The 19,407-nt window shown below is 56.1% G+C and overlaps 1 protein-coding gene across 11 annotated transcripts; it reads right to left on the minus strand.

Moving 5' to 3' along the window:
• Nucleotides 1–496: 496 nt before the first annotated feature.
• On the minus strand, nucleotides 497–18,334 carry LOC129527724 (C-type lectin domain family 18 member A). 11 transcript variants are annotated; one of them, XM_055366524.2, is made up of 13 exons: nucleotides 18,249–18,334; nucleotides 17,495–17,724; nucleotides 16,854–16,945; nucleotides 14,411–14,650; nucleotides 9,922–10,019; nucleotides 9,380–9,501; nucleotides 9,115–9,222; nucleotides 8,496–8,588; nucleotides 8,011–8,117; nucleotides 7,248–7,377; nucleotides 6,879–6,975; nucleotides 5,894–5,985; nucleotides 497–3,039 (listed from the first exon to the last, which is right to left on the minus strand). In XM_055366524.2, exons 2-13 carry the CDS (start codon nucleotides 17,616–17,618, stop codon nucleotides 2,912–2,914), a joined length of 1,431 nt encoding a protein of 476 aa, XP_055222499.1. In that variant the 5' UTR covers nucleotides 17,619–17,724; nucleotides 18,249–18,334; the 3' UTR covers nucleotides 497–2,911. The 11 variants fall into 11 exon arrangements, 10 of the variants coding, with proteins under 10 accessions (XP_055222499.1, XP_055222500.1, XP_055222501.1 ...); XM_055366525.2 differs by lacking the exons at nucleotides 7,248–7,377; nucleotides 18,249–18,334 and adding an exon at nucleotides 7,081–7,184 and having other exon boundaries at nucleotides 6,879–6,980; nucleotides 17,495–18,105; XM_055366526.2 differs by lacking the exon at nucleotides 18,249–18,334 and having other exon boundaries at nucleotides 6,879–6,980; nucleotides 17,495–18,098.
• Between the last annotated feature and the right edge of the window lie 1,073 nt (nucleotides 18,335–19,407).

The following is a 19,407-nucleotide window of genomic DNA, read 5'->3' on the forward strand; positions in this document are numbered from 1 at the left end:
AAGATAGGGAAGCCTTAGGTACCTAGCCCCTCCCCTCCCCACCACCCTTGCCAGCCAAAGCTTCCTCTTTGTCACCCTGAAGATCCTAGTAGCAGGAACTCCCTTGCGGGCAGTTAGGTGTTCTATGTAGCTGAGGTATGGCCTGCAGCGACGGGTGAGTCTGTTTCTACACTGCTATAAAGAAACATCCAAAGTTGGGTGCGGTGGCTCATGCCTGTAATCCCAGCACTTTGGGAGGCTGAGGTGGGCGGATCACCTGAGGCTTGGAGCACGAGACCAGCCTGACCAACAATGAAACCCCCTCTCTACTAAAAATACAAAACTAGCTGGGTGTGGTGGTTCACGCCTGTAATCCCAGCTACTTGGGAGGCTGAGGCAGGAGAATAGCTTCAACCCGAGAGGCAGAGGTTGCAAAGAGCCGAGATCACGCCATTGCACTCCAACCTGGGCAACAAGAGCAAATCTCCATCTCAAAAAAACAAACACCGAGACTGGGTAACTTATAAAGAAGTTTAATTGACTCACAGTTCCACACGGCTGGGGAGGCTTCAGGAAACTTACAACCATGGAGGTAGGGGAAAGCAGACACCTTCTCCACAGGACAGTTACGAGGATCTAAGCACGAGAAAGAGGAACTGCCACGCTTTGAAACCATCAGATCTCGTGAGAACTCACTCACTGTCACGAGCACAGCATGGGGGAAACTGCCCCCATGATGCAAGTACCTTCACCTGGTCCATCCCTCAACCCGTGGGGATTGTAATTCGAGATGAGATCTGGGTGGGGACACAAAGCCTAACCATATGGGTGGGACGGATGGCAGTTATTTCCAGGGTGGGCTGTAGCCTCTTCCTCCAACCTACATCTCCTGTTTCCCAAGCTGGTAACCTGGATGCCCTGGGTGACCTAAGAAGCCATGTGCTAAAGATGTCAGGACCTCAGTCGGCCAGGGTTCCCCCTTCCCCATTTCAGTTGAGGGAGGAAGAGCCTTTCAAGAGCGAGAGCTAGCCAGCAGCTAGCATTTCCCTATGTAACACACCCTGTAATGACCCTGCCCCCGAAGGAATCTCCTTATAAGCCCTACCCCTCATTTTCTCCAGAATTAAATAACAAGTCACATCCCCGCAGGCCCCAGGGGCCAAATCTAGGAGGGTACTGAATCATCAAAAAACTCCACAGGGGAAGATACTGAATCACCAAAAGAAACTAAAGATTTTGCTAATTGATATTGGCTTACTCACAGTACATGGTTGGCTAAAAAATTTTTTTAATTGATATTGGCAAAAATCTGGGAAGCTGATCTGAGAATGAATTCTGAGGGTGCAGGACGGGCGAGGGAGGAAGGGGATGCTAGATAGGGATGAATGTACCGATATGGAGGATTCCACAGGGACAGCTTGAGAAGCTGGGATTACAGGCGTGAGCCACAGCGATAATGTAGTACTTTCAATGCTGAAATCAGGACAGTGCCAGGCAAATTCGGACAATTGGTCAACCTAGCTGTTAAGTAACTAACTTGCTCTAAATCACAGTTATTAAGCGGCAGGGCCTGTATTCAAATGCAGGTGGGCTGACTTCAGATTCAAATTGTTTGCTTTTGCCAGTGGTTCTCAATCTTGAGCATGCAAACCTGGAGGCCTTGTTAAAATTCAGATAGCCCCATCTTCAGGGTCTCCAATTCAGTAGGTTGGGGCGGCCGAGAATTTGCCTAACCAGCTCCCTGGTGATGCTGAGGCTGCTGGACTGGGAAGACTGGGAACCAACTGAGAAGACCTTTGTATTTGGCTTTCTCACCTCCAGATAAGGACTTTTTAACTTTTATTTTGTGAGACAAGGTCTCAATCTCTCACTCACGCTGAAATACAGCTTATGATCATGGTTCACTGCAACCTCAAACTCTTGGGCTCAAGCAATCCCCTGCCTCAGCAATATGAATAAACATATTGGAGGCCAGGTGTGAGACTCCACCTCAAAAAAAAAAGTAAAGGAATAGGGCTGGGCACGGTGGCTCACGCCTATAATCCCAGCACTTTGGGAGGCCAAGGCGGGCAGATCATCTGAGGACAGGAGTTCGAGACCACCCTGGCCATCGTGGTGAAACCCCGTCTCTATTAAAATTACAAAAAAAAAAAAGCCGGCATGGTGGTAGGCACCTGAAGTCCCAGCCACTCGAAAGCTGAGGCAGGAGAATCGCTTGAACCCAGGAGAAGGAGATTGCAGTGAGCCGAGATCACGCCACTGCACTCCAGCCTGAGCAAGAGCAAGACTCCCTCTCAAAAAAAAAAAGTAAAGAAATAAAACAACGGCTACTCCATAGAGCAGCCCCGAGGGCTGCTGGTTGCTCATTTTTATGGTTATTTATTGATTATATGCTAAAGAAGGGGTGGATTATTCATGCCTCCCCTTTTTAGACCATATAGGGTAACATTCTGGTGTTGCCACGGCATTTGTAAGCTGTCTTGGCGCTGGTGGGAGTGTAGCAGTGAGGACGACCAGAGGTCATTCGCATCACCATCTTGGTTTTGGTGGGTTTTGGCCGCGGCTTCTTTACTGCTTGTGCCGACCCCTCATCTCATCCTGTGACTTAGAATGCCTCAACCGCCTGGGAACACAGCCCAGTAGGTCTCAGCCTCATTTTACCAAGCGCCTACTCAAGATGGAGTTGCTCTGGTTCAAAGGCCTCTAACAGAGAAGCTAAACACAGGTGGGGGCTTTCAAAGAAGCAGATCCAATGCCCACTGCCCTTCCTCACTCCCCTAATAGATGTAGGGCACCATGGACTTTTACAGACTGAGGGACATACTCTGGATGAGAATAGTTTACCCTATCAAGGAAAAGTAAGTTCCCCAGATGAAACGCCACAGATAACAGGCATACTGTAAGTCAGGCTTTGTACGTTTTCCAAAACTCACTACAGGGATCCCCTTTGAGGTGCAGAATCTTGTATCACAATAATCACGATTCCTTTGCCAAGGCCTTTTGATGTCATGGTCCGTGTTTTTCTCCGGATCGTTGGGCATGCGGAGGCAGAAGGAGAGCCTGGCAGAGTGAATGACAAACGCAAGGGAGGCTGCAGAGGGCAGGGAGTGAGGGCGGCCCAGGGCCCAGCCCGGCGGGAGCCGCGGAAGAGAAGGACCAGCCAGCCAAGGGCGGGCGGCTCCAGAGGAGGCCCGGGACTCCCCAGTTTCCCAGCCTCTTCCACCCCACGCGGATCCCTGCCCTGACGCTGATTCAGGGGGTCAAAGCCTCGGGCGGGGCGGACCGCGGCGGTGACTGGAGGCGCCCCAGTTTCTCTGGGTGTGGCCTGCGGACCCCCTCGAGAGCAGGTCGTCCCGCACCAGTGTCTGCCCCCGGCCCCCAGGGACACCTGCACCCGCCCCACTCACGACGGCGCGTCAGGTCCCCAACCAGGCGTGGGGCGGGGTGGGAAGGTCTCGGCTCGGCCGCCCCGCCTGTGCTGTCCCCACCGCCCCCCGGCCTCGGGCAGCGCGCGCCCGGGTCACCCGCCTCCCGCGGGCATGCGCAGGGCGGCCCCTCCGGGCGCTGCGGCCGCGGCCCGGCCAAGGGGCGGGTCCCGGGTCCGGGAGGAAGAGGCGCGGCTGCTGGCTGACCCGGGAACCAGACCGAGCTGGAGAGCGGGCCCTCCGGTCTCCCACCGGGCAGGAAGGCCTGGCGCTCGCAGGCGACCTTGCGCCAGTGCCCGGGCAGGGATCAGGGGGCTCAGCGCCTTCGCGGGAGGTAGAGAGAGCTGGGGGCATCTGTGTGATCACCCCGCGTAGGTCCGCGCTGAGCCAGGACACAGAACAACTGCCCGCGCCCGGTTAGACAGGCGAAGCCCTGGGAAGCAGTGGGAGAGGGAAAGACTGGGCCGGCGCGGGGCCGCATATGCCTGTAACCCCAGCACTTTGGGAGGCCCAGGATGGCGGATCGCTTGAGCACAGGAGTTCGAGACCAGCCTGAGCAACATGGTGCAACCCCGTCCCTACAAAAAACACAAAAAATAGCGGGGCGTGGTGGTGCGGACCTGTGGTTCCAGCTACTTGAGAGGCTGAGGCAGGAGGATCGCTTGAGCCTGGGAGTTGGAGGCTGCAGTGAACCCTGATTGCACCCCTGCACTCCAGCCTGTAGGACAAAGCGAGGCTCTGTCTCAAAAAAAAAAAAAATAGGGCCGGGCGCGGTGGCTCACGCCTGTAATCCCAGCACTTTGGGAGGCCGAGGCGGGTGGATCACGAGGTCGGGAGATCGATACCATCCTGGGTAACACGGTGAAACCCCTTCTCTACTAAAAATACAAAAAAAAAAAATTAGCCGGGCGTGGTGGCGGGCGTCTGTAGTCCCAGCTACTCGGGAGGCTGAGGCAGGAGAATGGCGTGAACCTGGGAGGCGGAGCTTGCAGTGAGCCGAGATCGTGCCACTGCACTCCAGCCTGGGCGACAGAGCGAGACTCCGTCTCAAAAAAAAAAAAAAAAGAAAAGAAAAATAAATAAATAAATGACAGCCAGACTCACTGGGTTTGACTCCCACCTGTATGATCTTATGCAAGTTACTCAATCTCTCTGCCTTCATTTCTTCCGCTGTAAACTGGGATAGTGATAACCCCTTGTGGGTGATGTCTGAGGAGCTGGGTGAGGGAGCGGGACTGCACAGGCTCTGACTACCATTGGCCCTGGTGCGATGACACCCCGCCGGTGGGGGCAACACACACGCGTCGTCTCCCAGACATTCAGAGCAACTTCTATTAATACCCTGCCTGCCTGGGCCCCAGCCATGAGAACTGCCCCTCACTGAGGCAGAGTCTGGTCTTCCTCTTCTTGGGGAGACCCAGAACTTCCAGAGAGTGTCCTGGACCATGAAGGTGACCAGGAAAGGGAATAGGTGGGTGGAGGCCGCTGCAGTGAAGCCTCAGGCCCCCTCTGGTCTCTCCAGGGTCATCCTGGATCATCTGAATTTCCCTTTGACATGAGCATGCACAGGTTCAGCTGATTCATAATTTAATACCCTGTGGGGTTCATGCCACAGGGAAGCTCCGCTGCCCCACAGGGTCTGAGCCAGGTGGAAGAGAGCAGCCTTTTTGGACCACTGGCGGGGTCCTCTCCTTCGGCATCTAATTGAAGCCCATCTTCCCAATCAAAAGCAGGCGAAGGGCCCCAGCTTCTTCTAACACTCACTCCCTGGCCCTCACTGGCCTCCCTGCCTCTCTCTGCCCAACTTCTGGCATTGTGCAAGGTCTGAGACCTCTTTGGACATGAGGCATGTGGTCTTAACCTGGCCCTTGTTCCAGACAGGTGGGCAGACAGGTAACCAGAGCCGGTGCTCCCAGGGCAGGCGAGGGAGCCATGTGGTCAGGCCTCAGGACCCTGGGCCCCACCGGGAGATGTGCTCCTGGGCTGGAAGGAAGCAGAAGAGAGCAGGGCTCAATGGCAGCCCAGGCAGTCCCAAGATGGCAGCCCTGCTGCACTCGGTCTGGAAGTGCCCATGGCTGTGGTCCCTGTGGCGCTCCAGGCCTTCCTAGCAGAGGCTGCTGGGAGCTGGTGCCATGCTAGGTTTTGCCTCTGCCTCCACCACAGTTCATGGGGCTCCCAGGAACACCAACAAACCCAACAGGTTCCCAGGCAGCAGCTTTCATGACAGGAGAGGGTCCTTGGAGAAATCCCCTGCAGAGCTGTAGCTCTAGTCCTTCCTGCATGGCCTTGCTGTATGAAGCTGGGCCCATCGTTGCCCCTCTGGGCTCAGGAGCCCACAGGTACAAGGCCATCAACAGGGCATCCTCTATGGCCCCGTGTGCCCAGACCCACTCTGAACCTGCCACCTAGATACCCTTGCAGGCTGGACCGGGTCAGCAGCACCCCCAGAGTCAGGGATCAGAGAAGGGGAGCCTCAGGAAGTCCCTCACCAAACTGGCAGATGTAACGGTTTCGGGTTTTGCAGCGCTGGTCGTTCCAGTTGAAGGCAGCTGAAGCCTGCAGCTCCACGCAGTTGCCAAACCTGCAGGCCAGGGTGTGGTGCTCAGGAGGCAAGAGTGAAGTCAGGGATCCGGGAGAGGCCTAAGCCCACCACCCATCAGGACCCTGCATCTCAGCGGCTCCAGTGCCCCCACCTGCCGATGGGGCTGCTGGGAGACAGGCCCGTCCCCAAGCCCCCAGCCCTGATCCACTTCTCAGGGAAGCCCCTTCCTGGGGTAACAGCTCTGCCTACCCCATGGCAGCACTCAGCCACACCAGCCTGTGGGGATGGTGGGGACTGGAATAGACAGCCCACTTGAGAGGTACACCTGGGAACCCAACAAGGCCCAGACTTCCTCCAGGCAACAGGCCAGGGGCACAGGCCGGCTGTTGGCAAGGAGGGCTGGCTGAAATCGCTGGAGCCCTTGGTGGCCTCGCAGCTGGACCACCTCCACCCTGGCCCTGGGCATTGCTGGGCTTTGAAGAGCAGGGTGGGGCCACGTGACCAGAGGGTTCTTGCTACAGGATGGCTGGTGGGTCTGCAGGTGCAGGGTTGTATTGTGAATGAGTGCAGGTGGGTGACAGCTAAGGAATGCTGGCATCAGTGTAACTGATGCAGGCAGAGGGCATGCAGAGGGAGGGGTGAGTGGATGAGAATTGGAGGGATGGAGTCACAGCCAGGGGACACTGGGGATGGACAGATGGATGGAGGCTTCCTGGGTCCCTCTCTCCCCCACGTGACGTGCCTTCTGGCTTGCATCTCCCTCACCCCACCACCGGCCCACACCAGCTGTGCCCACAACTCTCTGGCACCTGGGCAGGCACCAGGGAAGGATCAGACCCTCAAAGGGCCCAGCCAGGCAGCGGGATGGGGGGCTCCACCAGGCAGGCCCAAGTGAGAAGGAGGCCCAGGGGAGGGAGGCACCCCACACTTACCCGTGGTTGTCAGGCTGCCCAAAGCCAAAACTGGTGAAGGCCTGGTGCTCCCCTGTGGCCCAGCGGAAGGAGTCCTTGGCGGTCTTGTAGGTGAGCCCTGGGCTGGGGTAGTCAAGGTTGGCCCACTCAGACCCTGGAGTCTGCTGCCAGCTGCCTTTCTGGCCCCTCTTCCCAGCGCTGGCAGCCCCCATGTGCTCCCTACCTGGGCCCTCCCCGGGAAAGGAGGTGAGCAGCTGGCCCCGCTCTGGGCTCCAGGCCCTCAACACACCCTTGCCATCTGCTGGCAGCCGCCATGGCCCAGGGTTCCTGCAGCAGGGTGGGGCATCACAACCCCTTACTCGCCATACCCCCAATCAGCTGGGCACTCACCGATCCAGAAGTTCGTGGTCTCGAAGTCACTGTCAATCACCTCGTTGGTGGTCTCCAGGCGGCCCAGATAGAAGGCGAGGATGTCCTGTACTTTCTGGCTCTTGATCTGGGCCAGCACCCCGCCTTTCCTCTGTAACCCCACCCTGGGTCACACAGGCAAGGCTCCCAGAGCCCAGGCTGCCCCTTCCTGCCACCCCTGCCCATGGCCTAAGATGCCACGTGTGTGTGCTGGCCGGGCTATCATCACCCCCAGCCCGCACAGCCTCCCTTCCAAGAGCAGGGGTCCCTTCTGCTCCCGTCTGCTTCTCTTCTCCCTGTGCACAGGGGCGCGACCAGCAGCCCACGAGCCCAGGCAAGGTCTGGCCCCTGAGGAGGTTCTGTTTCACCTGCACAGTGTCTTAAATATATCCAAATTGATTGCCAACCCCAGTAATTAATTGTGGTTTCGAGAGTTGCCAGTGGAAGTCTGGGTTGCTGGTTTTCTTGAACAACCCCGAGCTCTGGCCACCCTGACCTTGCATTCCTGCAAGGAAACCAGTGGCTGGAACTCCCTTAGATGGAGGTTGGTCTTGACCTTGGCCCCTCAGGTCAATAAGTGACCTCCTGGCTTCTATGAGCCTTGGGGTCCATGACCCCTGCTTTACGCTGATGAATAGGGTGAGGTCAGAGACATTGAAGGAACCACTCTCACTCCAGGGTCCCTGCATTAAGACCCTCACTTGAGGCCCTAGGGGGTTCCTAGGAAGCTAGGGGTGACTGTCACCTGACATTTCATCCTGGCTCTGTAATAGGTGTCTGCCTCTGAAGACACCATGAAGCAGTCTCCGTCGATCCTCAGGTCACAGGTGTGGAAGGGAAAATGCACCTTGGCTGGGGTAGGGGAGCCTGAGTTTGTGTGTGGACTTCAGAATCCCTGCCCTTTCCCCTGCCCTGCCGGGGAGCTAAGCTCAGGGTACCCCTTCCTCTGGCCACCTGCTCCAAAAGAGTGGGTGGGAGGGTCAGGAGTGAGCTGGTAAGTTGGAATATTGAGCTTGCTCTCTCTCAAAAGAAAAAAAAATCCATGGTTTATAGCATTTGCCAATTTCTTTGGTGTAAATATCCATGCTGTGGCCAGTTTCAAGATCTCAATGTGTTGTCACTGAATGAGTTGGAAAGAGAGACACACAGCGGGCTCCTGGGAGCTGATGCCCCATTGAAGGGGGGTCTTGAGAGGAGCTGGCTCTTTGGGGGCCCTGGGGCAGGACTCACTGGCACACTGGGCTCCCCCGTAGCCGATGTCACAGACGCACGAGCACTCCTCCTCCCGGAACCGGCCGTGCACACACTGCAGGCTGCACCTCACTGCCAGGGCAGGGCAGTGGGGCAGAGGCTCAGCCCCCAGCCTTCTGGACCCCACACTGCCCCCCAAAGGCCTCGAACATCCAGGGAATGCCAACCACAGCAAGAATACCCCTCCCAGAGAGAGAACCCACCAAGGCTTCCGATTGCTGGCACGCCTGGTGTCTTTGGTTTGGTCCCCATTGCAGAGTGAGGCATATTGGAGTTTGGGAGGTGACCTGCCCATGGTCACAGAGTGGGTTAGGGTAGAGGGGCAGTAGGGCAAGAATCCACTTCTGGGTCCTAATTCTGTCCTCCTCCCAGAGCCTAAGGGGCTGAACCTGATTTCACTTTGAATCTCCTGCACAGCTCAGGGTCTGGCAAACAGCTAGTGCTCAGTGAATGCTTGTTGAAAGAATGTATGCAGTGGGCAGACTCAGGGAGTACACAGTCAGCACCTCTGACACCCTTGAGACTCTCAGGAAGTGTAGCAGCCCTAGGGCCTGCCACGAGAGCAGGGCTGGGCACACCCAGGCTCCAGTGCCCTCACCTTGGCAGTATCTGCCCGTGTAGCCAGGGGGACAGTGGCAGTGGCAGGTGCTGATGTTGAGACGTCCATGGTTCTGGCAGCTCATGCGACAAGGATTCCTGGGGACCTCTGGTCAGAGGAGGAGGGGACTCTGAGAAAAGGGTCTCCTCCCAGCAGGCCGGGCAGGAGCCTCCCTGGGTGCTAAGGGCCAGGACTTCTGGGACAGCCCAGTAGGATGCTACCACCCCCACCCCAGGGTCAGCAGACTGAGCCCTCATGCACTCACCACAGAGCCCCCCTGCATGGTCCCAGGCTTTGAAGCAGCCTGAGACACTGGCTGTGCAGAGCGAACACCAGGCACCCTTCTTATAGGGGACGATTGTCTTCCCGTTGACCTCCCAGTTGCCTCTGTGAGAACGAGCAGGCACCACAGGGTGTGGGAGGGCCTGGCCTTGGGCAAGGCAGTGGCAGGGCCCTGCTGCCTGCCCCCCTGGCCCCTTCAGCTCCTGCGGCCAGGCCAGGGAGTCAGGGAGCTGGGTGAGATAGGGAGATTCCCTGGGAGAGAAGAGATGGCCTCCAAACCAATCCTGGACAAACTCCCTGATACCAGAACCAGTATCCAGGAAGGGACATCCGCAGAGCAGCACCTTCTGCATGGCCAGAATCTTTAGCACCCTCTGCCTTTCCTCTCCTCCCCTCTCCCACCAAGGGTGCAGAGCAAGGCATCAGGGACTTTACTTTCGGGTGGATGGGTGGGAATCTCACCCTCGGTGAAAGCACCCCTCCCTGTCTCCCAGACATCCCAGCAGAGGGTGTAGCAGGGCTTACCCGGGGGAGTAGGCACAGACAAAGGCTTCTATCGCTGCCTGGCCTGCAGAGCACAGGTGCCGCCCACAGCCCAGCTGGCTTGAGGTGGCCCACACGAGCTACAGGAGACACAGGGGATCAGAAACCCTATTGTGAACCACCCCTGGGGAGGGGGACACAGCTTTCACTATCATCCAGGTGAACAGAGGGCTCCCTTACCTCCTCGAGGGCTCAGGAGCAGCAGCTGTCCTGGGCAGGGGTAGAAACATGGGTGGGAATAGTTCAGGAAGGCTTATTTATTTATTTATTTATTTATTTATTTATTTTTGAGATGGAGTTTTGCTCTTGTTGCCCAGGCTGGAGTGCAATGGCCCGATCTTGGCTCACCACAACCTCTACCTCCTGGGTTCATGTGATTCTCCTGCCTCAGCCTCCCGAGTAGCTAGGATTACAGGCGACTGCCACCATGCCTGGTTAATTTTTTTGTATTTTTAATAGAGATAGGGCTTCTCCATGTTGGTCAGGCTGGTCTTGAACTCCTGACCTCAGGTGAACTGCTTGCCTCGGCCTCCCAAAGTGCTGGGATTATAGGTGTGAGCCACCGTGCCCGGCCTAGGAAGGCTTTCTTAGTTGAGAGGGGGATGGAGAGGGGAGGTATCTGAAATGAGGGGAGATTGTTGATGGGTGGAGGGGAGTAGCCAAAAAAAGACTGGAACATCAAGGGCCTTGTGACTGCATGGTGACCACAACCATTCATTTCTTGCACTAGGCCACTCCTTTAAATGTGACTCTGCAGCTTTTTGCAGCAAAGAGAGGTGTCTCTTTCCTTGCTCCTTGAATCTGGCTGGCTCTGTAACTGGTTTGGCCACCAGAATGCCACAGAAGTGATATACTGAGCCGATTTTGAACCTAGGCCTTAAGAGACCTTGCCATTTCCACTCATTCTCATAGAACCATGCTCAGTCACCACATGAACAAACTCAGTATAGCCTGGTGGAGTCTGGAAGGCCTCATGGAACAGAGATGAACCATTAGAGGCCTTTTTGCACAGCCAGCTCCCAGCCGGCCCCCTAGTTGATTGCAGGTGTATGAGTGGGCCCAGCCAAGACCAGAAAACCTCCCTGCTGAGCCCAACCCAAGTGGCTGACCTGCAGAATCGTAAGCTGCTAAATTTTGGGGTAGTATGTCATGCAATAAAAGCTAATGGATACAGGTCTGCAAACCAGTTTAAAGTCTTAGAATCAGCAACAGCTTGGAAATAGCACAAATGGTCAATATATAAGAAGAGTGAAACAAACTCTCCAGTAGAGACTGTAAATGACATGTACAAGACTGGCTTGAAGCAGGCAGATGTGAACATGTGATCATATACATGTATCCAACACTTAAAGAATATGTATCATTTTTAGGAATGCATGGGACTTTTGCAAACCACAAAGGAGGACCACACATTAGACCACTAAGCAAGTTTCAACAAATAGCAAAGAATCAGCACATCCTACAGGCCACATTCTATGAATTCAATGCAATGAAATTTAAAGTAAATAATTTACAAGTAAATAGAGAAGATAACATAGTTTAGAAACTTAAAGATACACTTCCAAATCTAAAACAACATCATGGCCAGGTGTGGTGGTTCACATCTGTAATCCCAGCACTTTGGGAGGCTGAGTTGGGTGGATCATGTGAGTTCAGAAGTTCAAGATCAGCCTGGCCAACATGGCAAAACCCCGTCTCTATTACAAATACAAAAAATTAGCCAGGCATGGTGGCACACACCTGCAGTCCCAGCTACTCTGGACCTGAGGTGAGAAGATCACCTGAACCCAGGAAATTGAGGCTGCAGTGAGCTGAGATTGCACCACTGCACTCCAGCCTGGGTGACAGAGCCAGACCCTGTCTCAAAACAAACAAAAACAACATCATGATTGGAAATAGAAAAAACATCAAAACTTATTGGATGCAGCTGAAATCGTTTAAAGGGAAATTTATAGCTTTAAATGTATATAGTAGAAACAAAAAAAGATTTAAAATTAATGATCTAAACATTCACATCAAGAAAATTAGAAACAATAATAGAGGCTGGGCATGGTGGCTCAAGCCTGTAATCCCAACAGTTTGGGAGGCCAAGGCAGGTGGATTACCTGACGTCAGGAGTACTAAAAATACAAAAATTAGCCAGGTGTGGTGGCAGGCGCCTGTAATCCCAGCTACTCAGGAGGCTGACGCAGGAGAATCTCTTGAACTGGGGAGGCGGAGGTTGTAGTGAGCTGTGATCGCACCACTGCACTCTGGCCTGGGCAACAGAGCAAGACTCTGAATCAAAAAAACAAAAACAAAAACAAAACAAACAAAAAACAACCACCAACAACAAAACAGAGTTAGGTTTTTCACACCTTTGAGTCTGACAAAACTTAAGGAGCCAAGGCTGGGCACAGTGGCTCACACCTGTAATCCCAGCACTCTGGGAGGCCGAGGCAGGCGGATCATGAGGTCAGGAGATCAAGACCACCCTGGCTAATACGGCGAAACCCTGTCTCTACTAAACAAAATACAAAAAAATAGCCGGGTGTGGTGGCGTGTGCCTGCAGTCCCAGCTACTAGGGAGGATGAGGCAGGAGAATGGTGTGAACCCAGGAGGCGGAGCTTGCAGTGAGCCGAGATCGCACCACTGCACAGTAGTAGCCTGCGCGACAGAGCAAGACTCCGTCTCAAAAAAAAAAAAAAAAATTAAGGAGCCAGAAGATCTTCGGGAAGTGGGAACTGGTTTGCTGGTCTGCACAGTTGGTGTAAGCACTTTGGCAACACCTAGTTGTAGGGGCACATGTTCTTTTTTTTTCTGAGCCAGGGTTTTACTCCTGCTGCCCAGGCTGGAGTGCAATGGCACAATCTCAGCTCACTGCAATCTTCACCTCCCAGGCTCGAGCAATTCTCCTACCTCAGCCTCCCAAGTAGCTGGAACTACAGGTGCACACCATCACACCTGGGTAATTTATGTGTTTTTTTTGTAGAGGCAGGTTTTTGCCATGTGGCCCAGGCTGGTCTCGAACTCCCGGGCTCAGGCAATCCTGCCACCTTGGCCTCCCAAAGTGCTGGGATTACAGGCGTGAGCCACCGCACCTAGCCTTGTGTAATATTTAAACATGCACAACCCACTTGCACAGGTAGGAGAGGTATTAAATATTTCCTGCGATTTTGCTTGTGTTTTTCAGCGCATCTGAAGAGCGCCAGGTGGGTGTAGAAGACCCTCAACAAATATTTGTTGAATGAAGAGAAAAAATGGAAACTTGCTTGGCAGTGATGCTCCTGAACTTTGGGAAGATTCCCTGCAGGGAGGGACAGCGGGAAAAGGGGAGGAGCAGGGCTTTAGTTTAGTAGCATCTTCTAAACCTAGGTAGTGGGTAAGAGTGGGGCCGTTTTAAATTTATGTTTGAGGCTGGGTGCGGTGTCTCACACGTGTAATCCCAGCACTTTGGGAGGCCCAGGCAGGTGGATCATTTGAGGTCAGGAGTTTGAGACCCAGCCTGGCCAACATGGTGAAACCCTATCTCTACTAAAAATACAAAAATTAGTGGGGTGTGGTGGCTCGTGCCTGTAGTCCCAGCTACTTGGGAGGCTGAGGCAGGACAGTCACTTGAATCTGGGAGGCAGAGGTTCTAGTGAACCGAGATCAAGCCATTGCACTCCATCCTGGGTGACAGAACAAGACTTCGTCTCAAATAAATAAATAAATACATTTATGTTTGAAATTATTTATATTTCAGATTGAAAAAAAGTGGCTTAGGCCAGGCATGGTGGCTCACGCCTGTAATCCCAGCACTTTGGGAGGCTGAGGCAGGCAGATCATTTGAGGTCAGGAGTTCGAGACCAGCCTGGCCAACATGGTGAAACCCTGTCTCTACTAAAAATACAAAAAAATGAGCTGGGTGTAGTGGCGCACACCTGTAATCCCAGCTACTTGTGAGGCTGAGGCACAAGAATCGCTTGAATCTAGGAGATGGAGGTTGCAGTGAGCTGAGATCACGCCACTGCACTCCAGCCTGGGGTGACAGAGTGAGACCATGTCTCCAAAAAAAGAAAAAATGTGGCGGGGCACAGTGGCTCATGCCTGTAATCCCAGCACTTTGGGAGGCTGAGGTGGGTGGATCACTTGAGGCCAGGAGTTCAAGACCAACCTGGCCAACATGGTAAAACCCCATCTCTACTAAAAGTATAAAGCCATTAGCCAGGCCTGGTGGCACATGCCTGTAGTCCCAGCTAGTCAGGAGGCTGAAGTACAAGAATCACTTGAACCCAGGAGGCGGAGGTTGCAGTGAGCCGAGATCACGCCACTGCACTCTAGCCTGGGCAACAGAGCAAGACTCCGTATCAAAAAAAAAAAAGTAAAATTAAAGCAATTGGAGGAAAAGGAATCCCAACATTTAGGACAAACTGTAGCCTCTTCTGAGATGGCCCAGTGGAAGTCTGTATCTGGGAGCTGGCACACTGGCCTCACCTGCAGCACACTCACCTGCGTGTAGTGGGTGCAGGTGGCGTTGTGAGCACACTCTCCTGCCGTGTGGCTGTACCGCTGCCCCTCTGCAAACCATAGGCTGACCACTTCGACAAAGGACGCCAAGCCTGCGGGCAGCAGCTGCACGTTCCAGCCCACTTGCAGGGTGCGCCACGGGCCGGACGCCAGGCTTGGGGTTGGGGTTCCACAGAGGGCTGCCCTGGCTTGAGCCAGTTGGGCCAGGCTGTCACTCCAGTCCTGGGGGCAGCACAAACAGACATCTGTGGGAGGCCTTTGACTGCTGGGCCAGGCCTCAAAGATTCAACTCCCCTGCCATCTCTGAGCATCCACCGGGTGCCAGGTCAGGCGGCAAAGAGAGCACTGGATGAGGAGTCCTGCTGGAGGAAGCACTGGTGTTGTCTGATGTCCCTCCAGGAGGAGCCCAGCTCCTCTCATGACTGAGCCTCCATCTCCAAATCCTGTCGTGGGCATCCTTCAGCCCTGCCCAGGCAGTGGGACCCACTCCTGCTGTCTTTCTCCCATCTGGTCATGTGAGCAGTGCCCACGCGTTGCAGACTGGTTCTGTGTTTGGGCCCTGGCCATTGTCAGAAAGGCTCAACTGCTCCCACCCGGCCATGCTGCCCTCCTGTGATGCAAAAAGCCCTACAGCCATGCCTCTCTGCCCTAGTCTCCTGCCCCCAGGAGCCTGGCCTCATATGCTCCCCACCACGCACAGGTGACCCCGCCCCCTCCCTCTTCTTTTTTTTTTTTTTGAGACAGAGTCTCACCCTGTCGCCCAGGCTGGAGTGCAGTGGAGAAATCTCGGCTTACTGCAACCTCCGCCTCCCAGGTTCAAGCAATTCTCCTGCCTCAGCCTCCCAAGCAGCTGGGATTATAGCCATGTGACACCACGCCTGGCTAATTTTTGTATTTTTAGTAGAGACGGGGTTTCACCATGTTGGCCATTGCTGGTCTCAAACTGCTGACCTTAGGTGATCTGCTTGTGTCAGCCTCCCAGAGTGCTGGGATTACAGGTGTGAGCCACCGTGCCCAGCCCCCTCCCTCTTCTTAAACAAGGGGCCTGGCAATCACCACCCCTGGGTGACTTGGTGCAGTCCCCTGATCTCCCGAGACTCCCTGAGCTCATCTGTAAACGGAGCAGGGAGGTGCCTGCAGGATAGGACTCACAAGCACAGAGTGGATGCAGGGAGGGGGGCCCCTCAGGGCTGCACCCCAAGCCAACTTCATCCTGCACTAATGTCCATCGGGGTTTTACCTCTGATGAAGGCTGGGGCCAGGAGCTGGGGGCTCCCCGGGTCCCTCAGCAGCCCTCCACCCCCACAAGACCTTCAGTCTCCACTGTGTCCAAAGAAGGGGTGCCATGGAGCCCTAGAGGCCCGGAGGGTGCTCGGGGCCGGGCCACGAGGGAGGCTGAGCCATGGAGCTCCATTTGCACCTTTGTGGAAATGAAGTTTTCTAGGACTTTGACAAAAGGGCCCTGGAAAGGGTGCCAGCTGCCAGCCAACGACCACCACAGCCCCTCCTGGGGTCCCAGGCAGGAGTACCCAACCACGGAGGTCACAGCTGGGAGCACCCCTGGTTGCCCAGGGTCTGATCCTGAGGAGAGGCAGAGCCACTCAGGGCTGGGAATGGGGGAGAAGCGACCCCCCGCATTTAGCCACCCCACCCCCACCTCCTGGGAAACTGACCCTAGAGTGCTCAAGGTCGCCACCGTGGCCGCCTGCCTTGGAGGAGTTCATGGGAAGCAGCCATGGGGAACCCTCCCGCCCCCACCACCCTGCCCTGGCTCCCTGGGCTGCTAACATGGGCTGGGGCTGCTGGGGTCCCAGACAATGGGGGGCAGCATTTCTGAGCCTCCAGATGACAGTCCCAACCCCTCAGCCCCAGCCGGGCTGGTGGGGAACTCTATACCCCCGACCCCCGGCCCCTGCTGAAAATGTGGAAAATGTGGACGAGTGAGTGAGCAGAGAACATGGGCAAGGCCAGTCCTAGTGGCTCCGATAAGCTCAGGAGGAGGCGCTGGGTCCTTGCCGCACAGAAGCCCCTCCCCAGCCCAGCACGACCTTCTCCCTCCCTGGCCCGGCCGCCCATCCTGCAGGGCTCCTCGTGAAGCTCCCCTTCCCTGGAGGAGGGGATCCGGCTCCTCCTGTGGCTCCTGGTCTCTGTGGCAACAAGATGCCAGGGAATGCCCAAGGTCCTGCCCTTCAGGCGAGTGGGAGCCAAGGGGCCCGACCTCCTGAACTGAGGGTGGGGGGTTAAGAAACTGCAGAGACCCCCAGCAACCAGGGCCTCCGTCCCTCAGGGGCAAGGTGGCTGGCTGTGCCTGCCCACCCTGGTCAAGTGGAAGGGCACCTGGACAGGCGTGGCCTCCTGAGCTGCCCTCTGGGGTCCGCGCCTCCGGCCACCCCCCTGGCAGAGCCCAGCTGGGTCGGGTACTCACCAGCCTCCGCATGTCAGCCGCAGGGGGCTGGACCCAGCTGCGCAGGCGGTTGTGCAGGGAGAGGAGCAAGAAACTCTCCTTCCTGTTCAGGGCTGGGGTGGAGAGAGAAGGTCAGGCAGCCTGAGGATGGGGGGACCTGAACCCAACACACGGCAAAATAAGCATGTGTCCCCGCCCTTGGAAAACAAGATGGGAGAGGAGTGTGGTGGGTGCAGGGGACGTGGGGCATAGCAATGGAGCGAGGCTGAGAGAGAGACCAGGTACAGCAGGCGTGGGCTGAGTGCTGGGGTTGGGGTGGTGGGAGGGAACAGCGGTGGGGGCTGGGTGTAGGGGGGCCAGCCCTGGCTCCCAGCAGGCCCCTGTCTGGGGCTCCTCTGGGCCACTGAGTTTCTCCAGGCCCCAGCCACAGCGTTCCTCGGGCGTTCCTCCTTGACCCCAGCCCTGGCCCTCCTTCCTCCTCCTTCCTCCCCAGTCCAGCATCCACCCCTCACTGCCCACGGGCTGTCCCAGGGCTTCCTCATTAAACCACCCGCACGGCCTGGGGCTCAGGCCTGGGACCGGGCTTCCAGAAGTCTCCTAGCACCCACTCCTCAGAGCTCGTAATGGTGCCTCCACCTACCTCCTCACCAGGTGTCCCTTACCTCCGGCCATCGGAGCCTGCTCCTGCAGCTGAGGTGGCCACACCTCTGCCCAGGTGGTGCCAAGGAGGGCCAGGAGCACAGCCAGGAGATGCCCCCAGCCAGGGGAGGTCTCTGGATGCAGCATGGGTCTGTTGGGCCCGTCAGGCGCTCCGTGCACAGCCTGGCTCAGCCACCCGGCTTGCTTCTCAGGCTGGATGGAGCTATTCACAATCTCCAGGAGTCAGGCCGGGCTGGTGGACAAAAGAGGGAGGCTGGTGAGTGAGTAATCAGTGTGTCCAAACAGCCTCCTGTTGGCGCTGGCATGAAAAGAGACAACTCCGGGGGATGCCTGCCTGCTCCGGCCTCGGCCTGGCCAGCCCACCCCCGACAGCAGGCAGAGTGGCGTGCACTGACCCGCGGCCCCTGCTAATCATTGTGGGATTATTAGCACCCTTGGGGAGCCCCCAGAGACCCCGCTGATTGGCCCGCGGACATTCCAGTGCTGCAGATTAGTGACCGATGGCCGTGTCCTGGCTGGGACAGTGTCCTCCGAGCCCACTGATGGCTTCCGCTCCCCAGCCCCGGGCCCTGGGAGGAGGACCTCGGCTATGGTCCTTCTGGTGAGCAGGAACTGGGCAAGACCCCAGGGGAGTTCTTTCCTTTCTTGGGAAGCTCGTCCCAACCCCCCAGCCATGAATTAAACATAGGCAAGAGGTAACCGCACACCAGAGGGGTGCAATCTGTGGGCTCAAAGGGGGGTGGGCTGAGGCTGCACCTGCACGGGGAAAAGGGTGCCTTAGGAAAGTCTGTCTGGGCAGGGTCAGGGGCTGGGCCCAGCCCCGGTGCCCACCACCCTCACCCACGTGACTACAGGCCAGGGGGGAGTGAGGCAGGAGGAGTCAAAGCAGGCGGGGACCAGAGCACGTGATGCCCTGGGCTGACTCCAGTCCTGCTGGGATCACGTCCGCCTCTAGAAAAACAGGCGGCGTAGCAGATGGGCAGCACGTTGCCATGATGTGCCATGGCCCGGCCGTGGCTGGCGTGATCCCACCAGAGTGAGCTGGAGCAGATCTGTACCATGGGCCAAGTTTCTCAGAAAATACATCGCTTCCTGCGGGCTGCAGCCTAATGCCCACGTTTCTCTCGGGGCAGACCAAAGGTTATTCAACCAGGGCAAAGGACAGCCTTGCAAACCAACTACGTCCTCCTTCTGGAGTTTGTGTGACCCCTGGCCCCTGAGCCCACACCCTCTCAGAGCAGGGTTCCAACTTCGTGGAAGCTCTGCTGAGATGCAGGGTAGGGTTGGCTTTCCTGGGGAAACACCAGTGGAATGTGGCTATCGTCATGGGTGCCAGGGATGGGGATGAGGCCAGGCATACAGGCCAGGAAGGCGGTCTGGAACTGCGTGTCCCCCACAATACCTAGGGGCTCAGGAGTTTCTTCTCCCTCAAACAGAAACCCAGCACCCTCAGGGTCACTGCGTGTGGGTCCTAGCAATGCTTAATAGCTACCTGTTTTTTGATGTATTTTTATTTTTATTTTTTAGACAGTTTCACTCTGCCACTCAGGTTGGAGTGTTATAATCTCAGCTCACTGCAGCCTTGACCTCTTGGGCCCAAGTGATCCTCCCACCTCAGCCTCCCAAGTAGCTGGGACCAGGTGTGTGCCACCATGCCTGGCTAATTATTATTTTTTTTTTTGGTAGAGACAGGATTTCATCGTCTTGCCCAGGCTGGCCTCCAACTCCTGGGCTCAAGGGATCTTCCCACCTTGGCCTCCCAAGGTGCTGGGGTTGCAGGCATGAGCCACCACACCTGGCCAAGCCACCTGTGTTTATGGAGCTCACAAAGCCTGTTTGCATGTGTGAGTTCAAGTTATTGCCACAAGAACCTGGTGCGGTAGCAGATGGGATGCCCGTTGTGTAGATGAGGAAA

The sequence above is a fragment of the Gorilla gorilla genome, chromosome 18, assembly GCF_029281585.2.
Source record: "Gorilla gorilla gorilla isolate KB3781 chromosome 18, NHGRI_mGorGor1-v2.1_pri, whole genome shotgun sequence".
NCBI classification, from domain to species: domain Eukaryota; kingdom Metazoa; phylum Chordata; class Mammalia; order Primates; family Hominidae; genus Gorilla; species Gorilla gorilla.

Excerpts from the sequence above, each read along its gene's own strand:
- LOC129527724 (XM_055366524.2), bottom strand. The coding sequence starts at position 17,618 with ATGCTGCATCCAGAGACCTCCCCTGGCTGGGGGCATCTCCTGGCTGTG. Across the intron at positions 9,502-9,921 it reads GTCTGTGCCTACTCCCCCGG|AGGCAACTGGGAGGTCAACG; the intron begins GTAAGCCCTGCT and ends TCGTTCTCACAG. Across the intron at positions 8,118-8,495 it reads CGGGGGAGCCCAGTGTGCCA|CCAAGGTGCATTTTCCCTTC; the intron begins GTGAGTCCTGCC and ends CCCCTACCCCAG.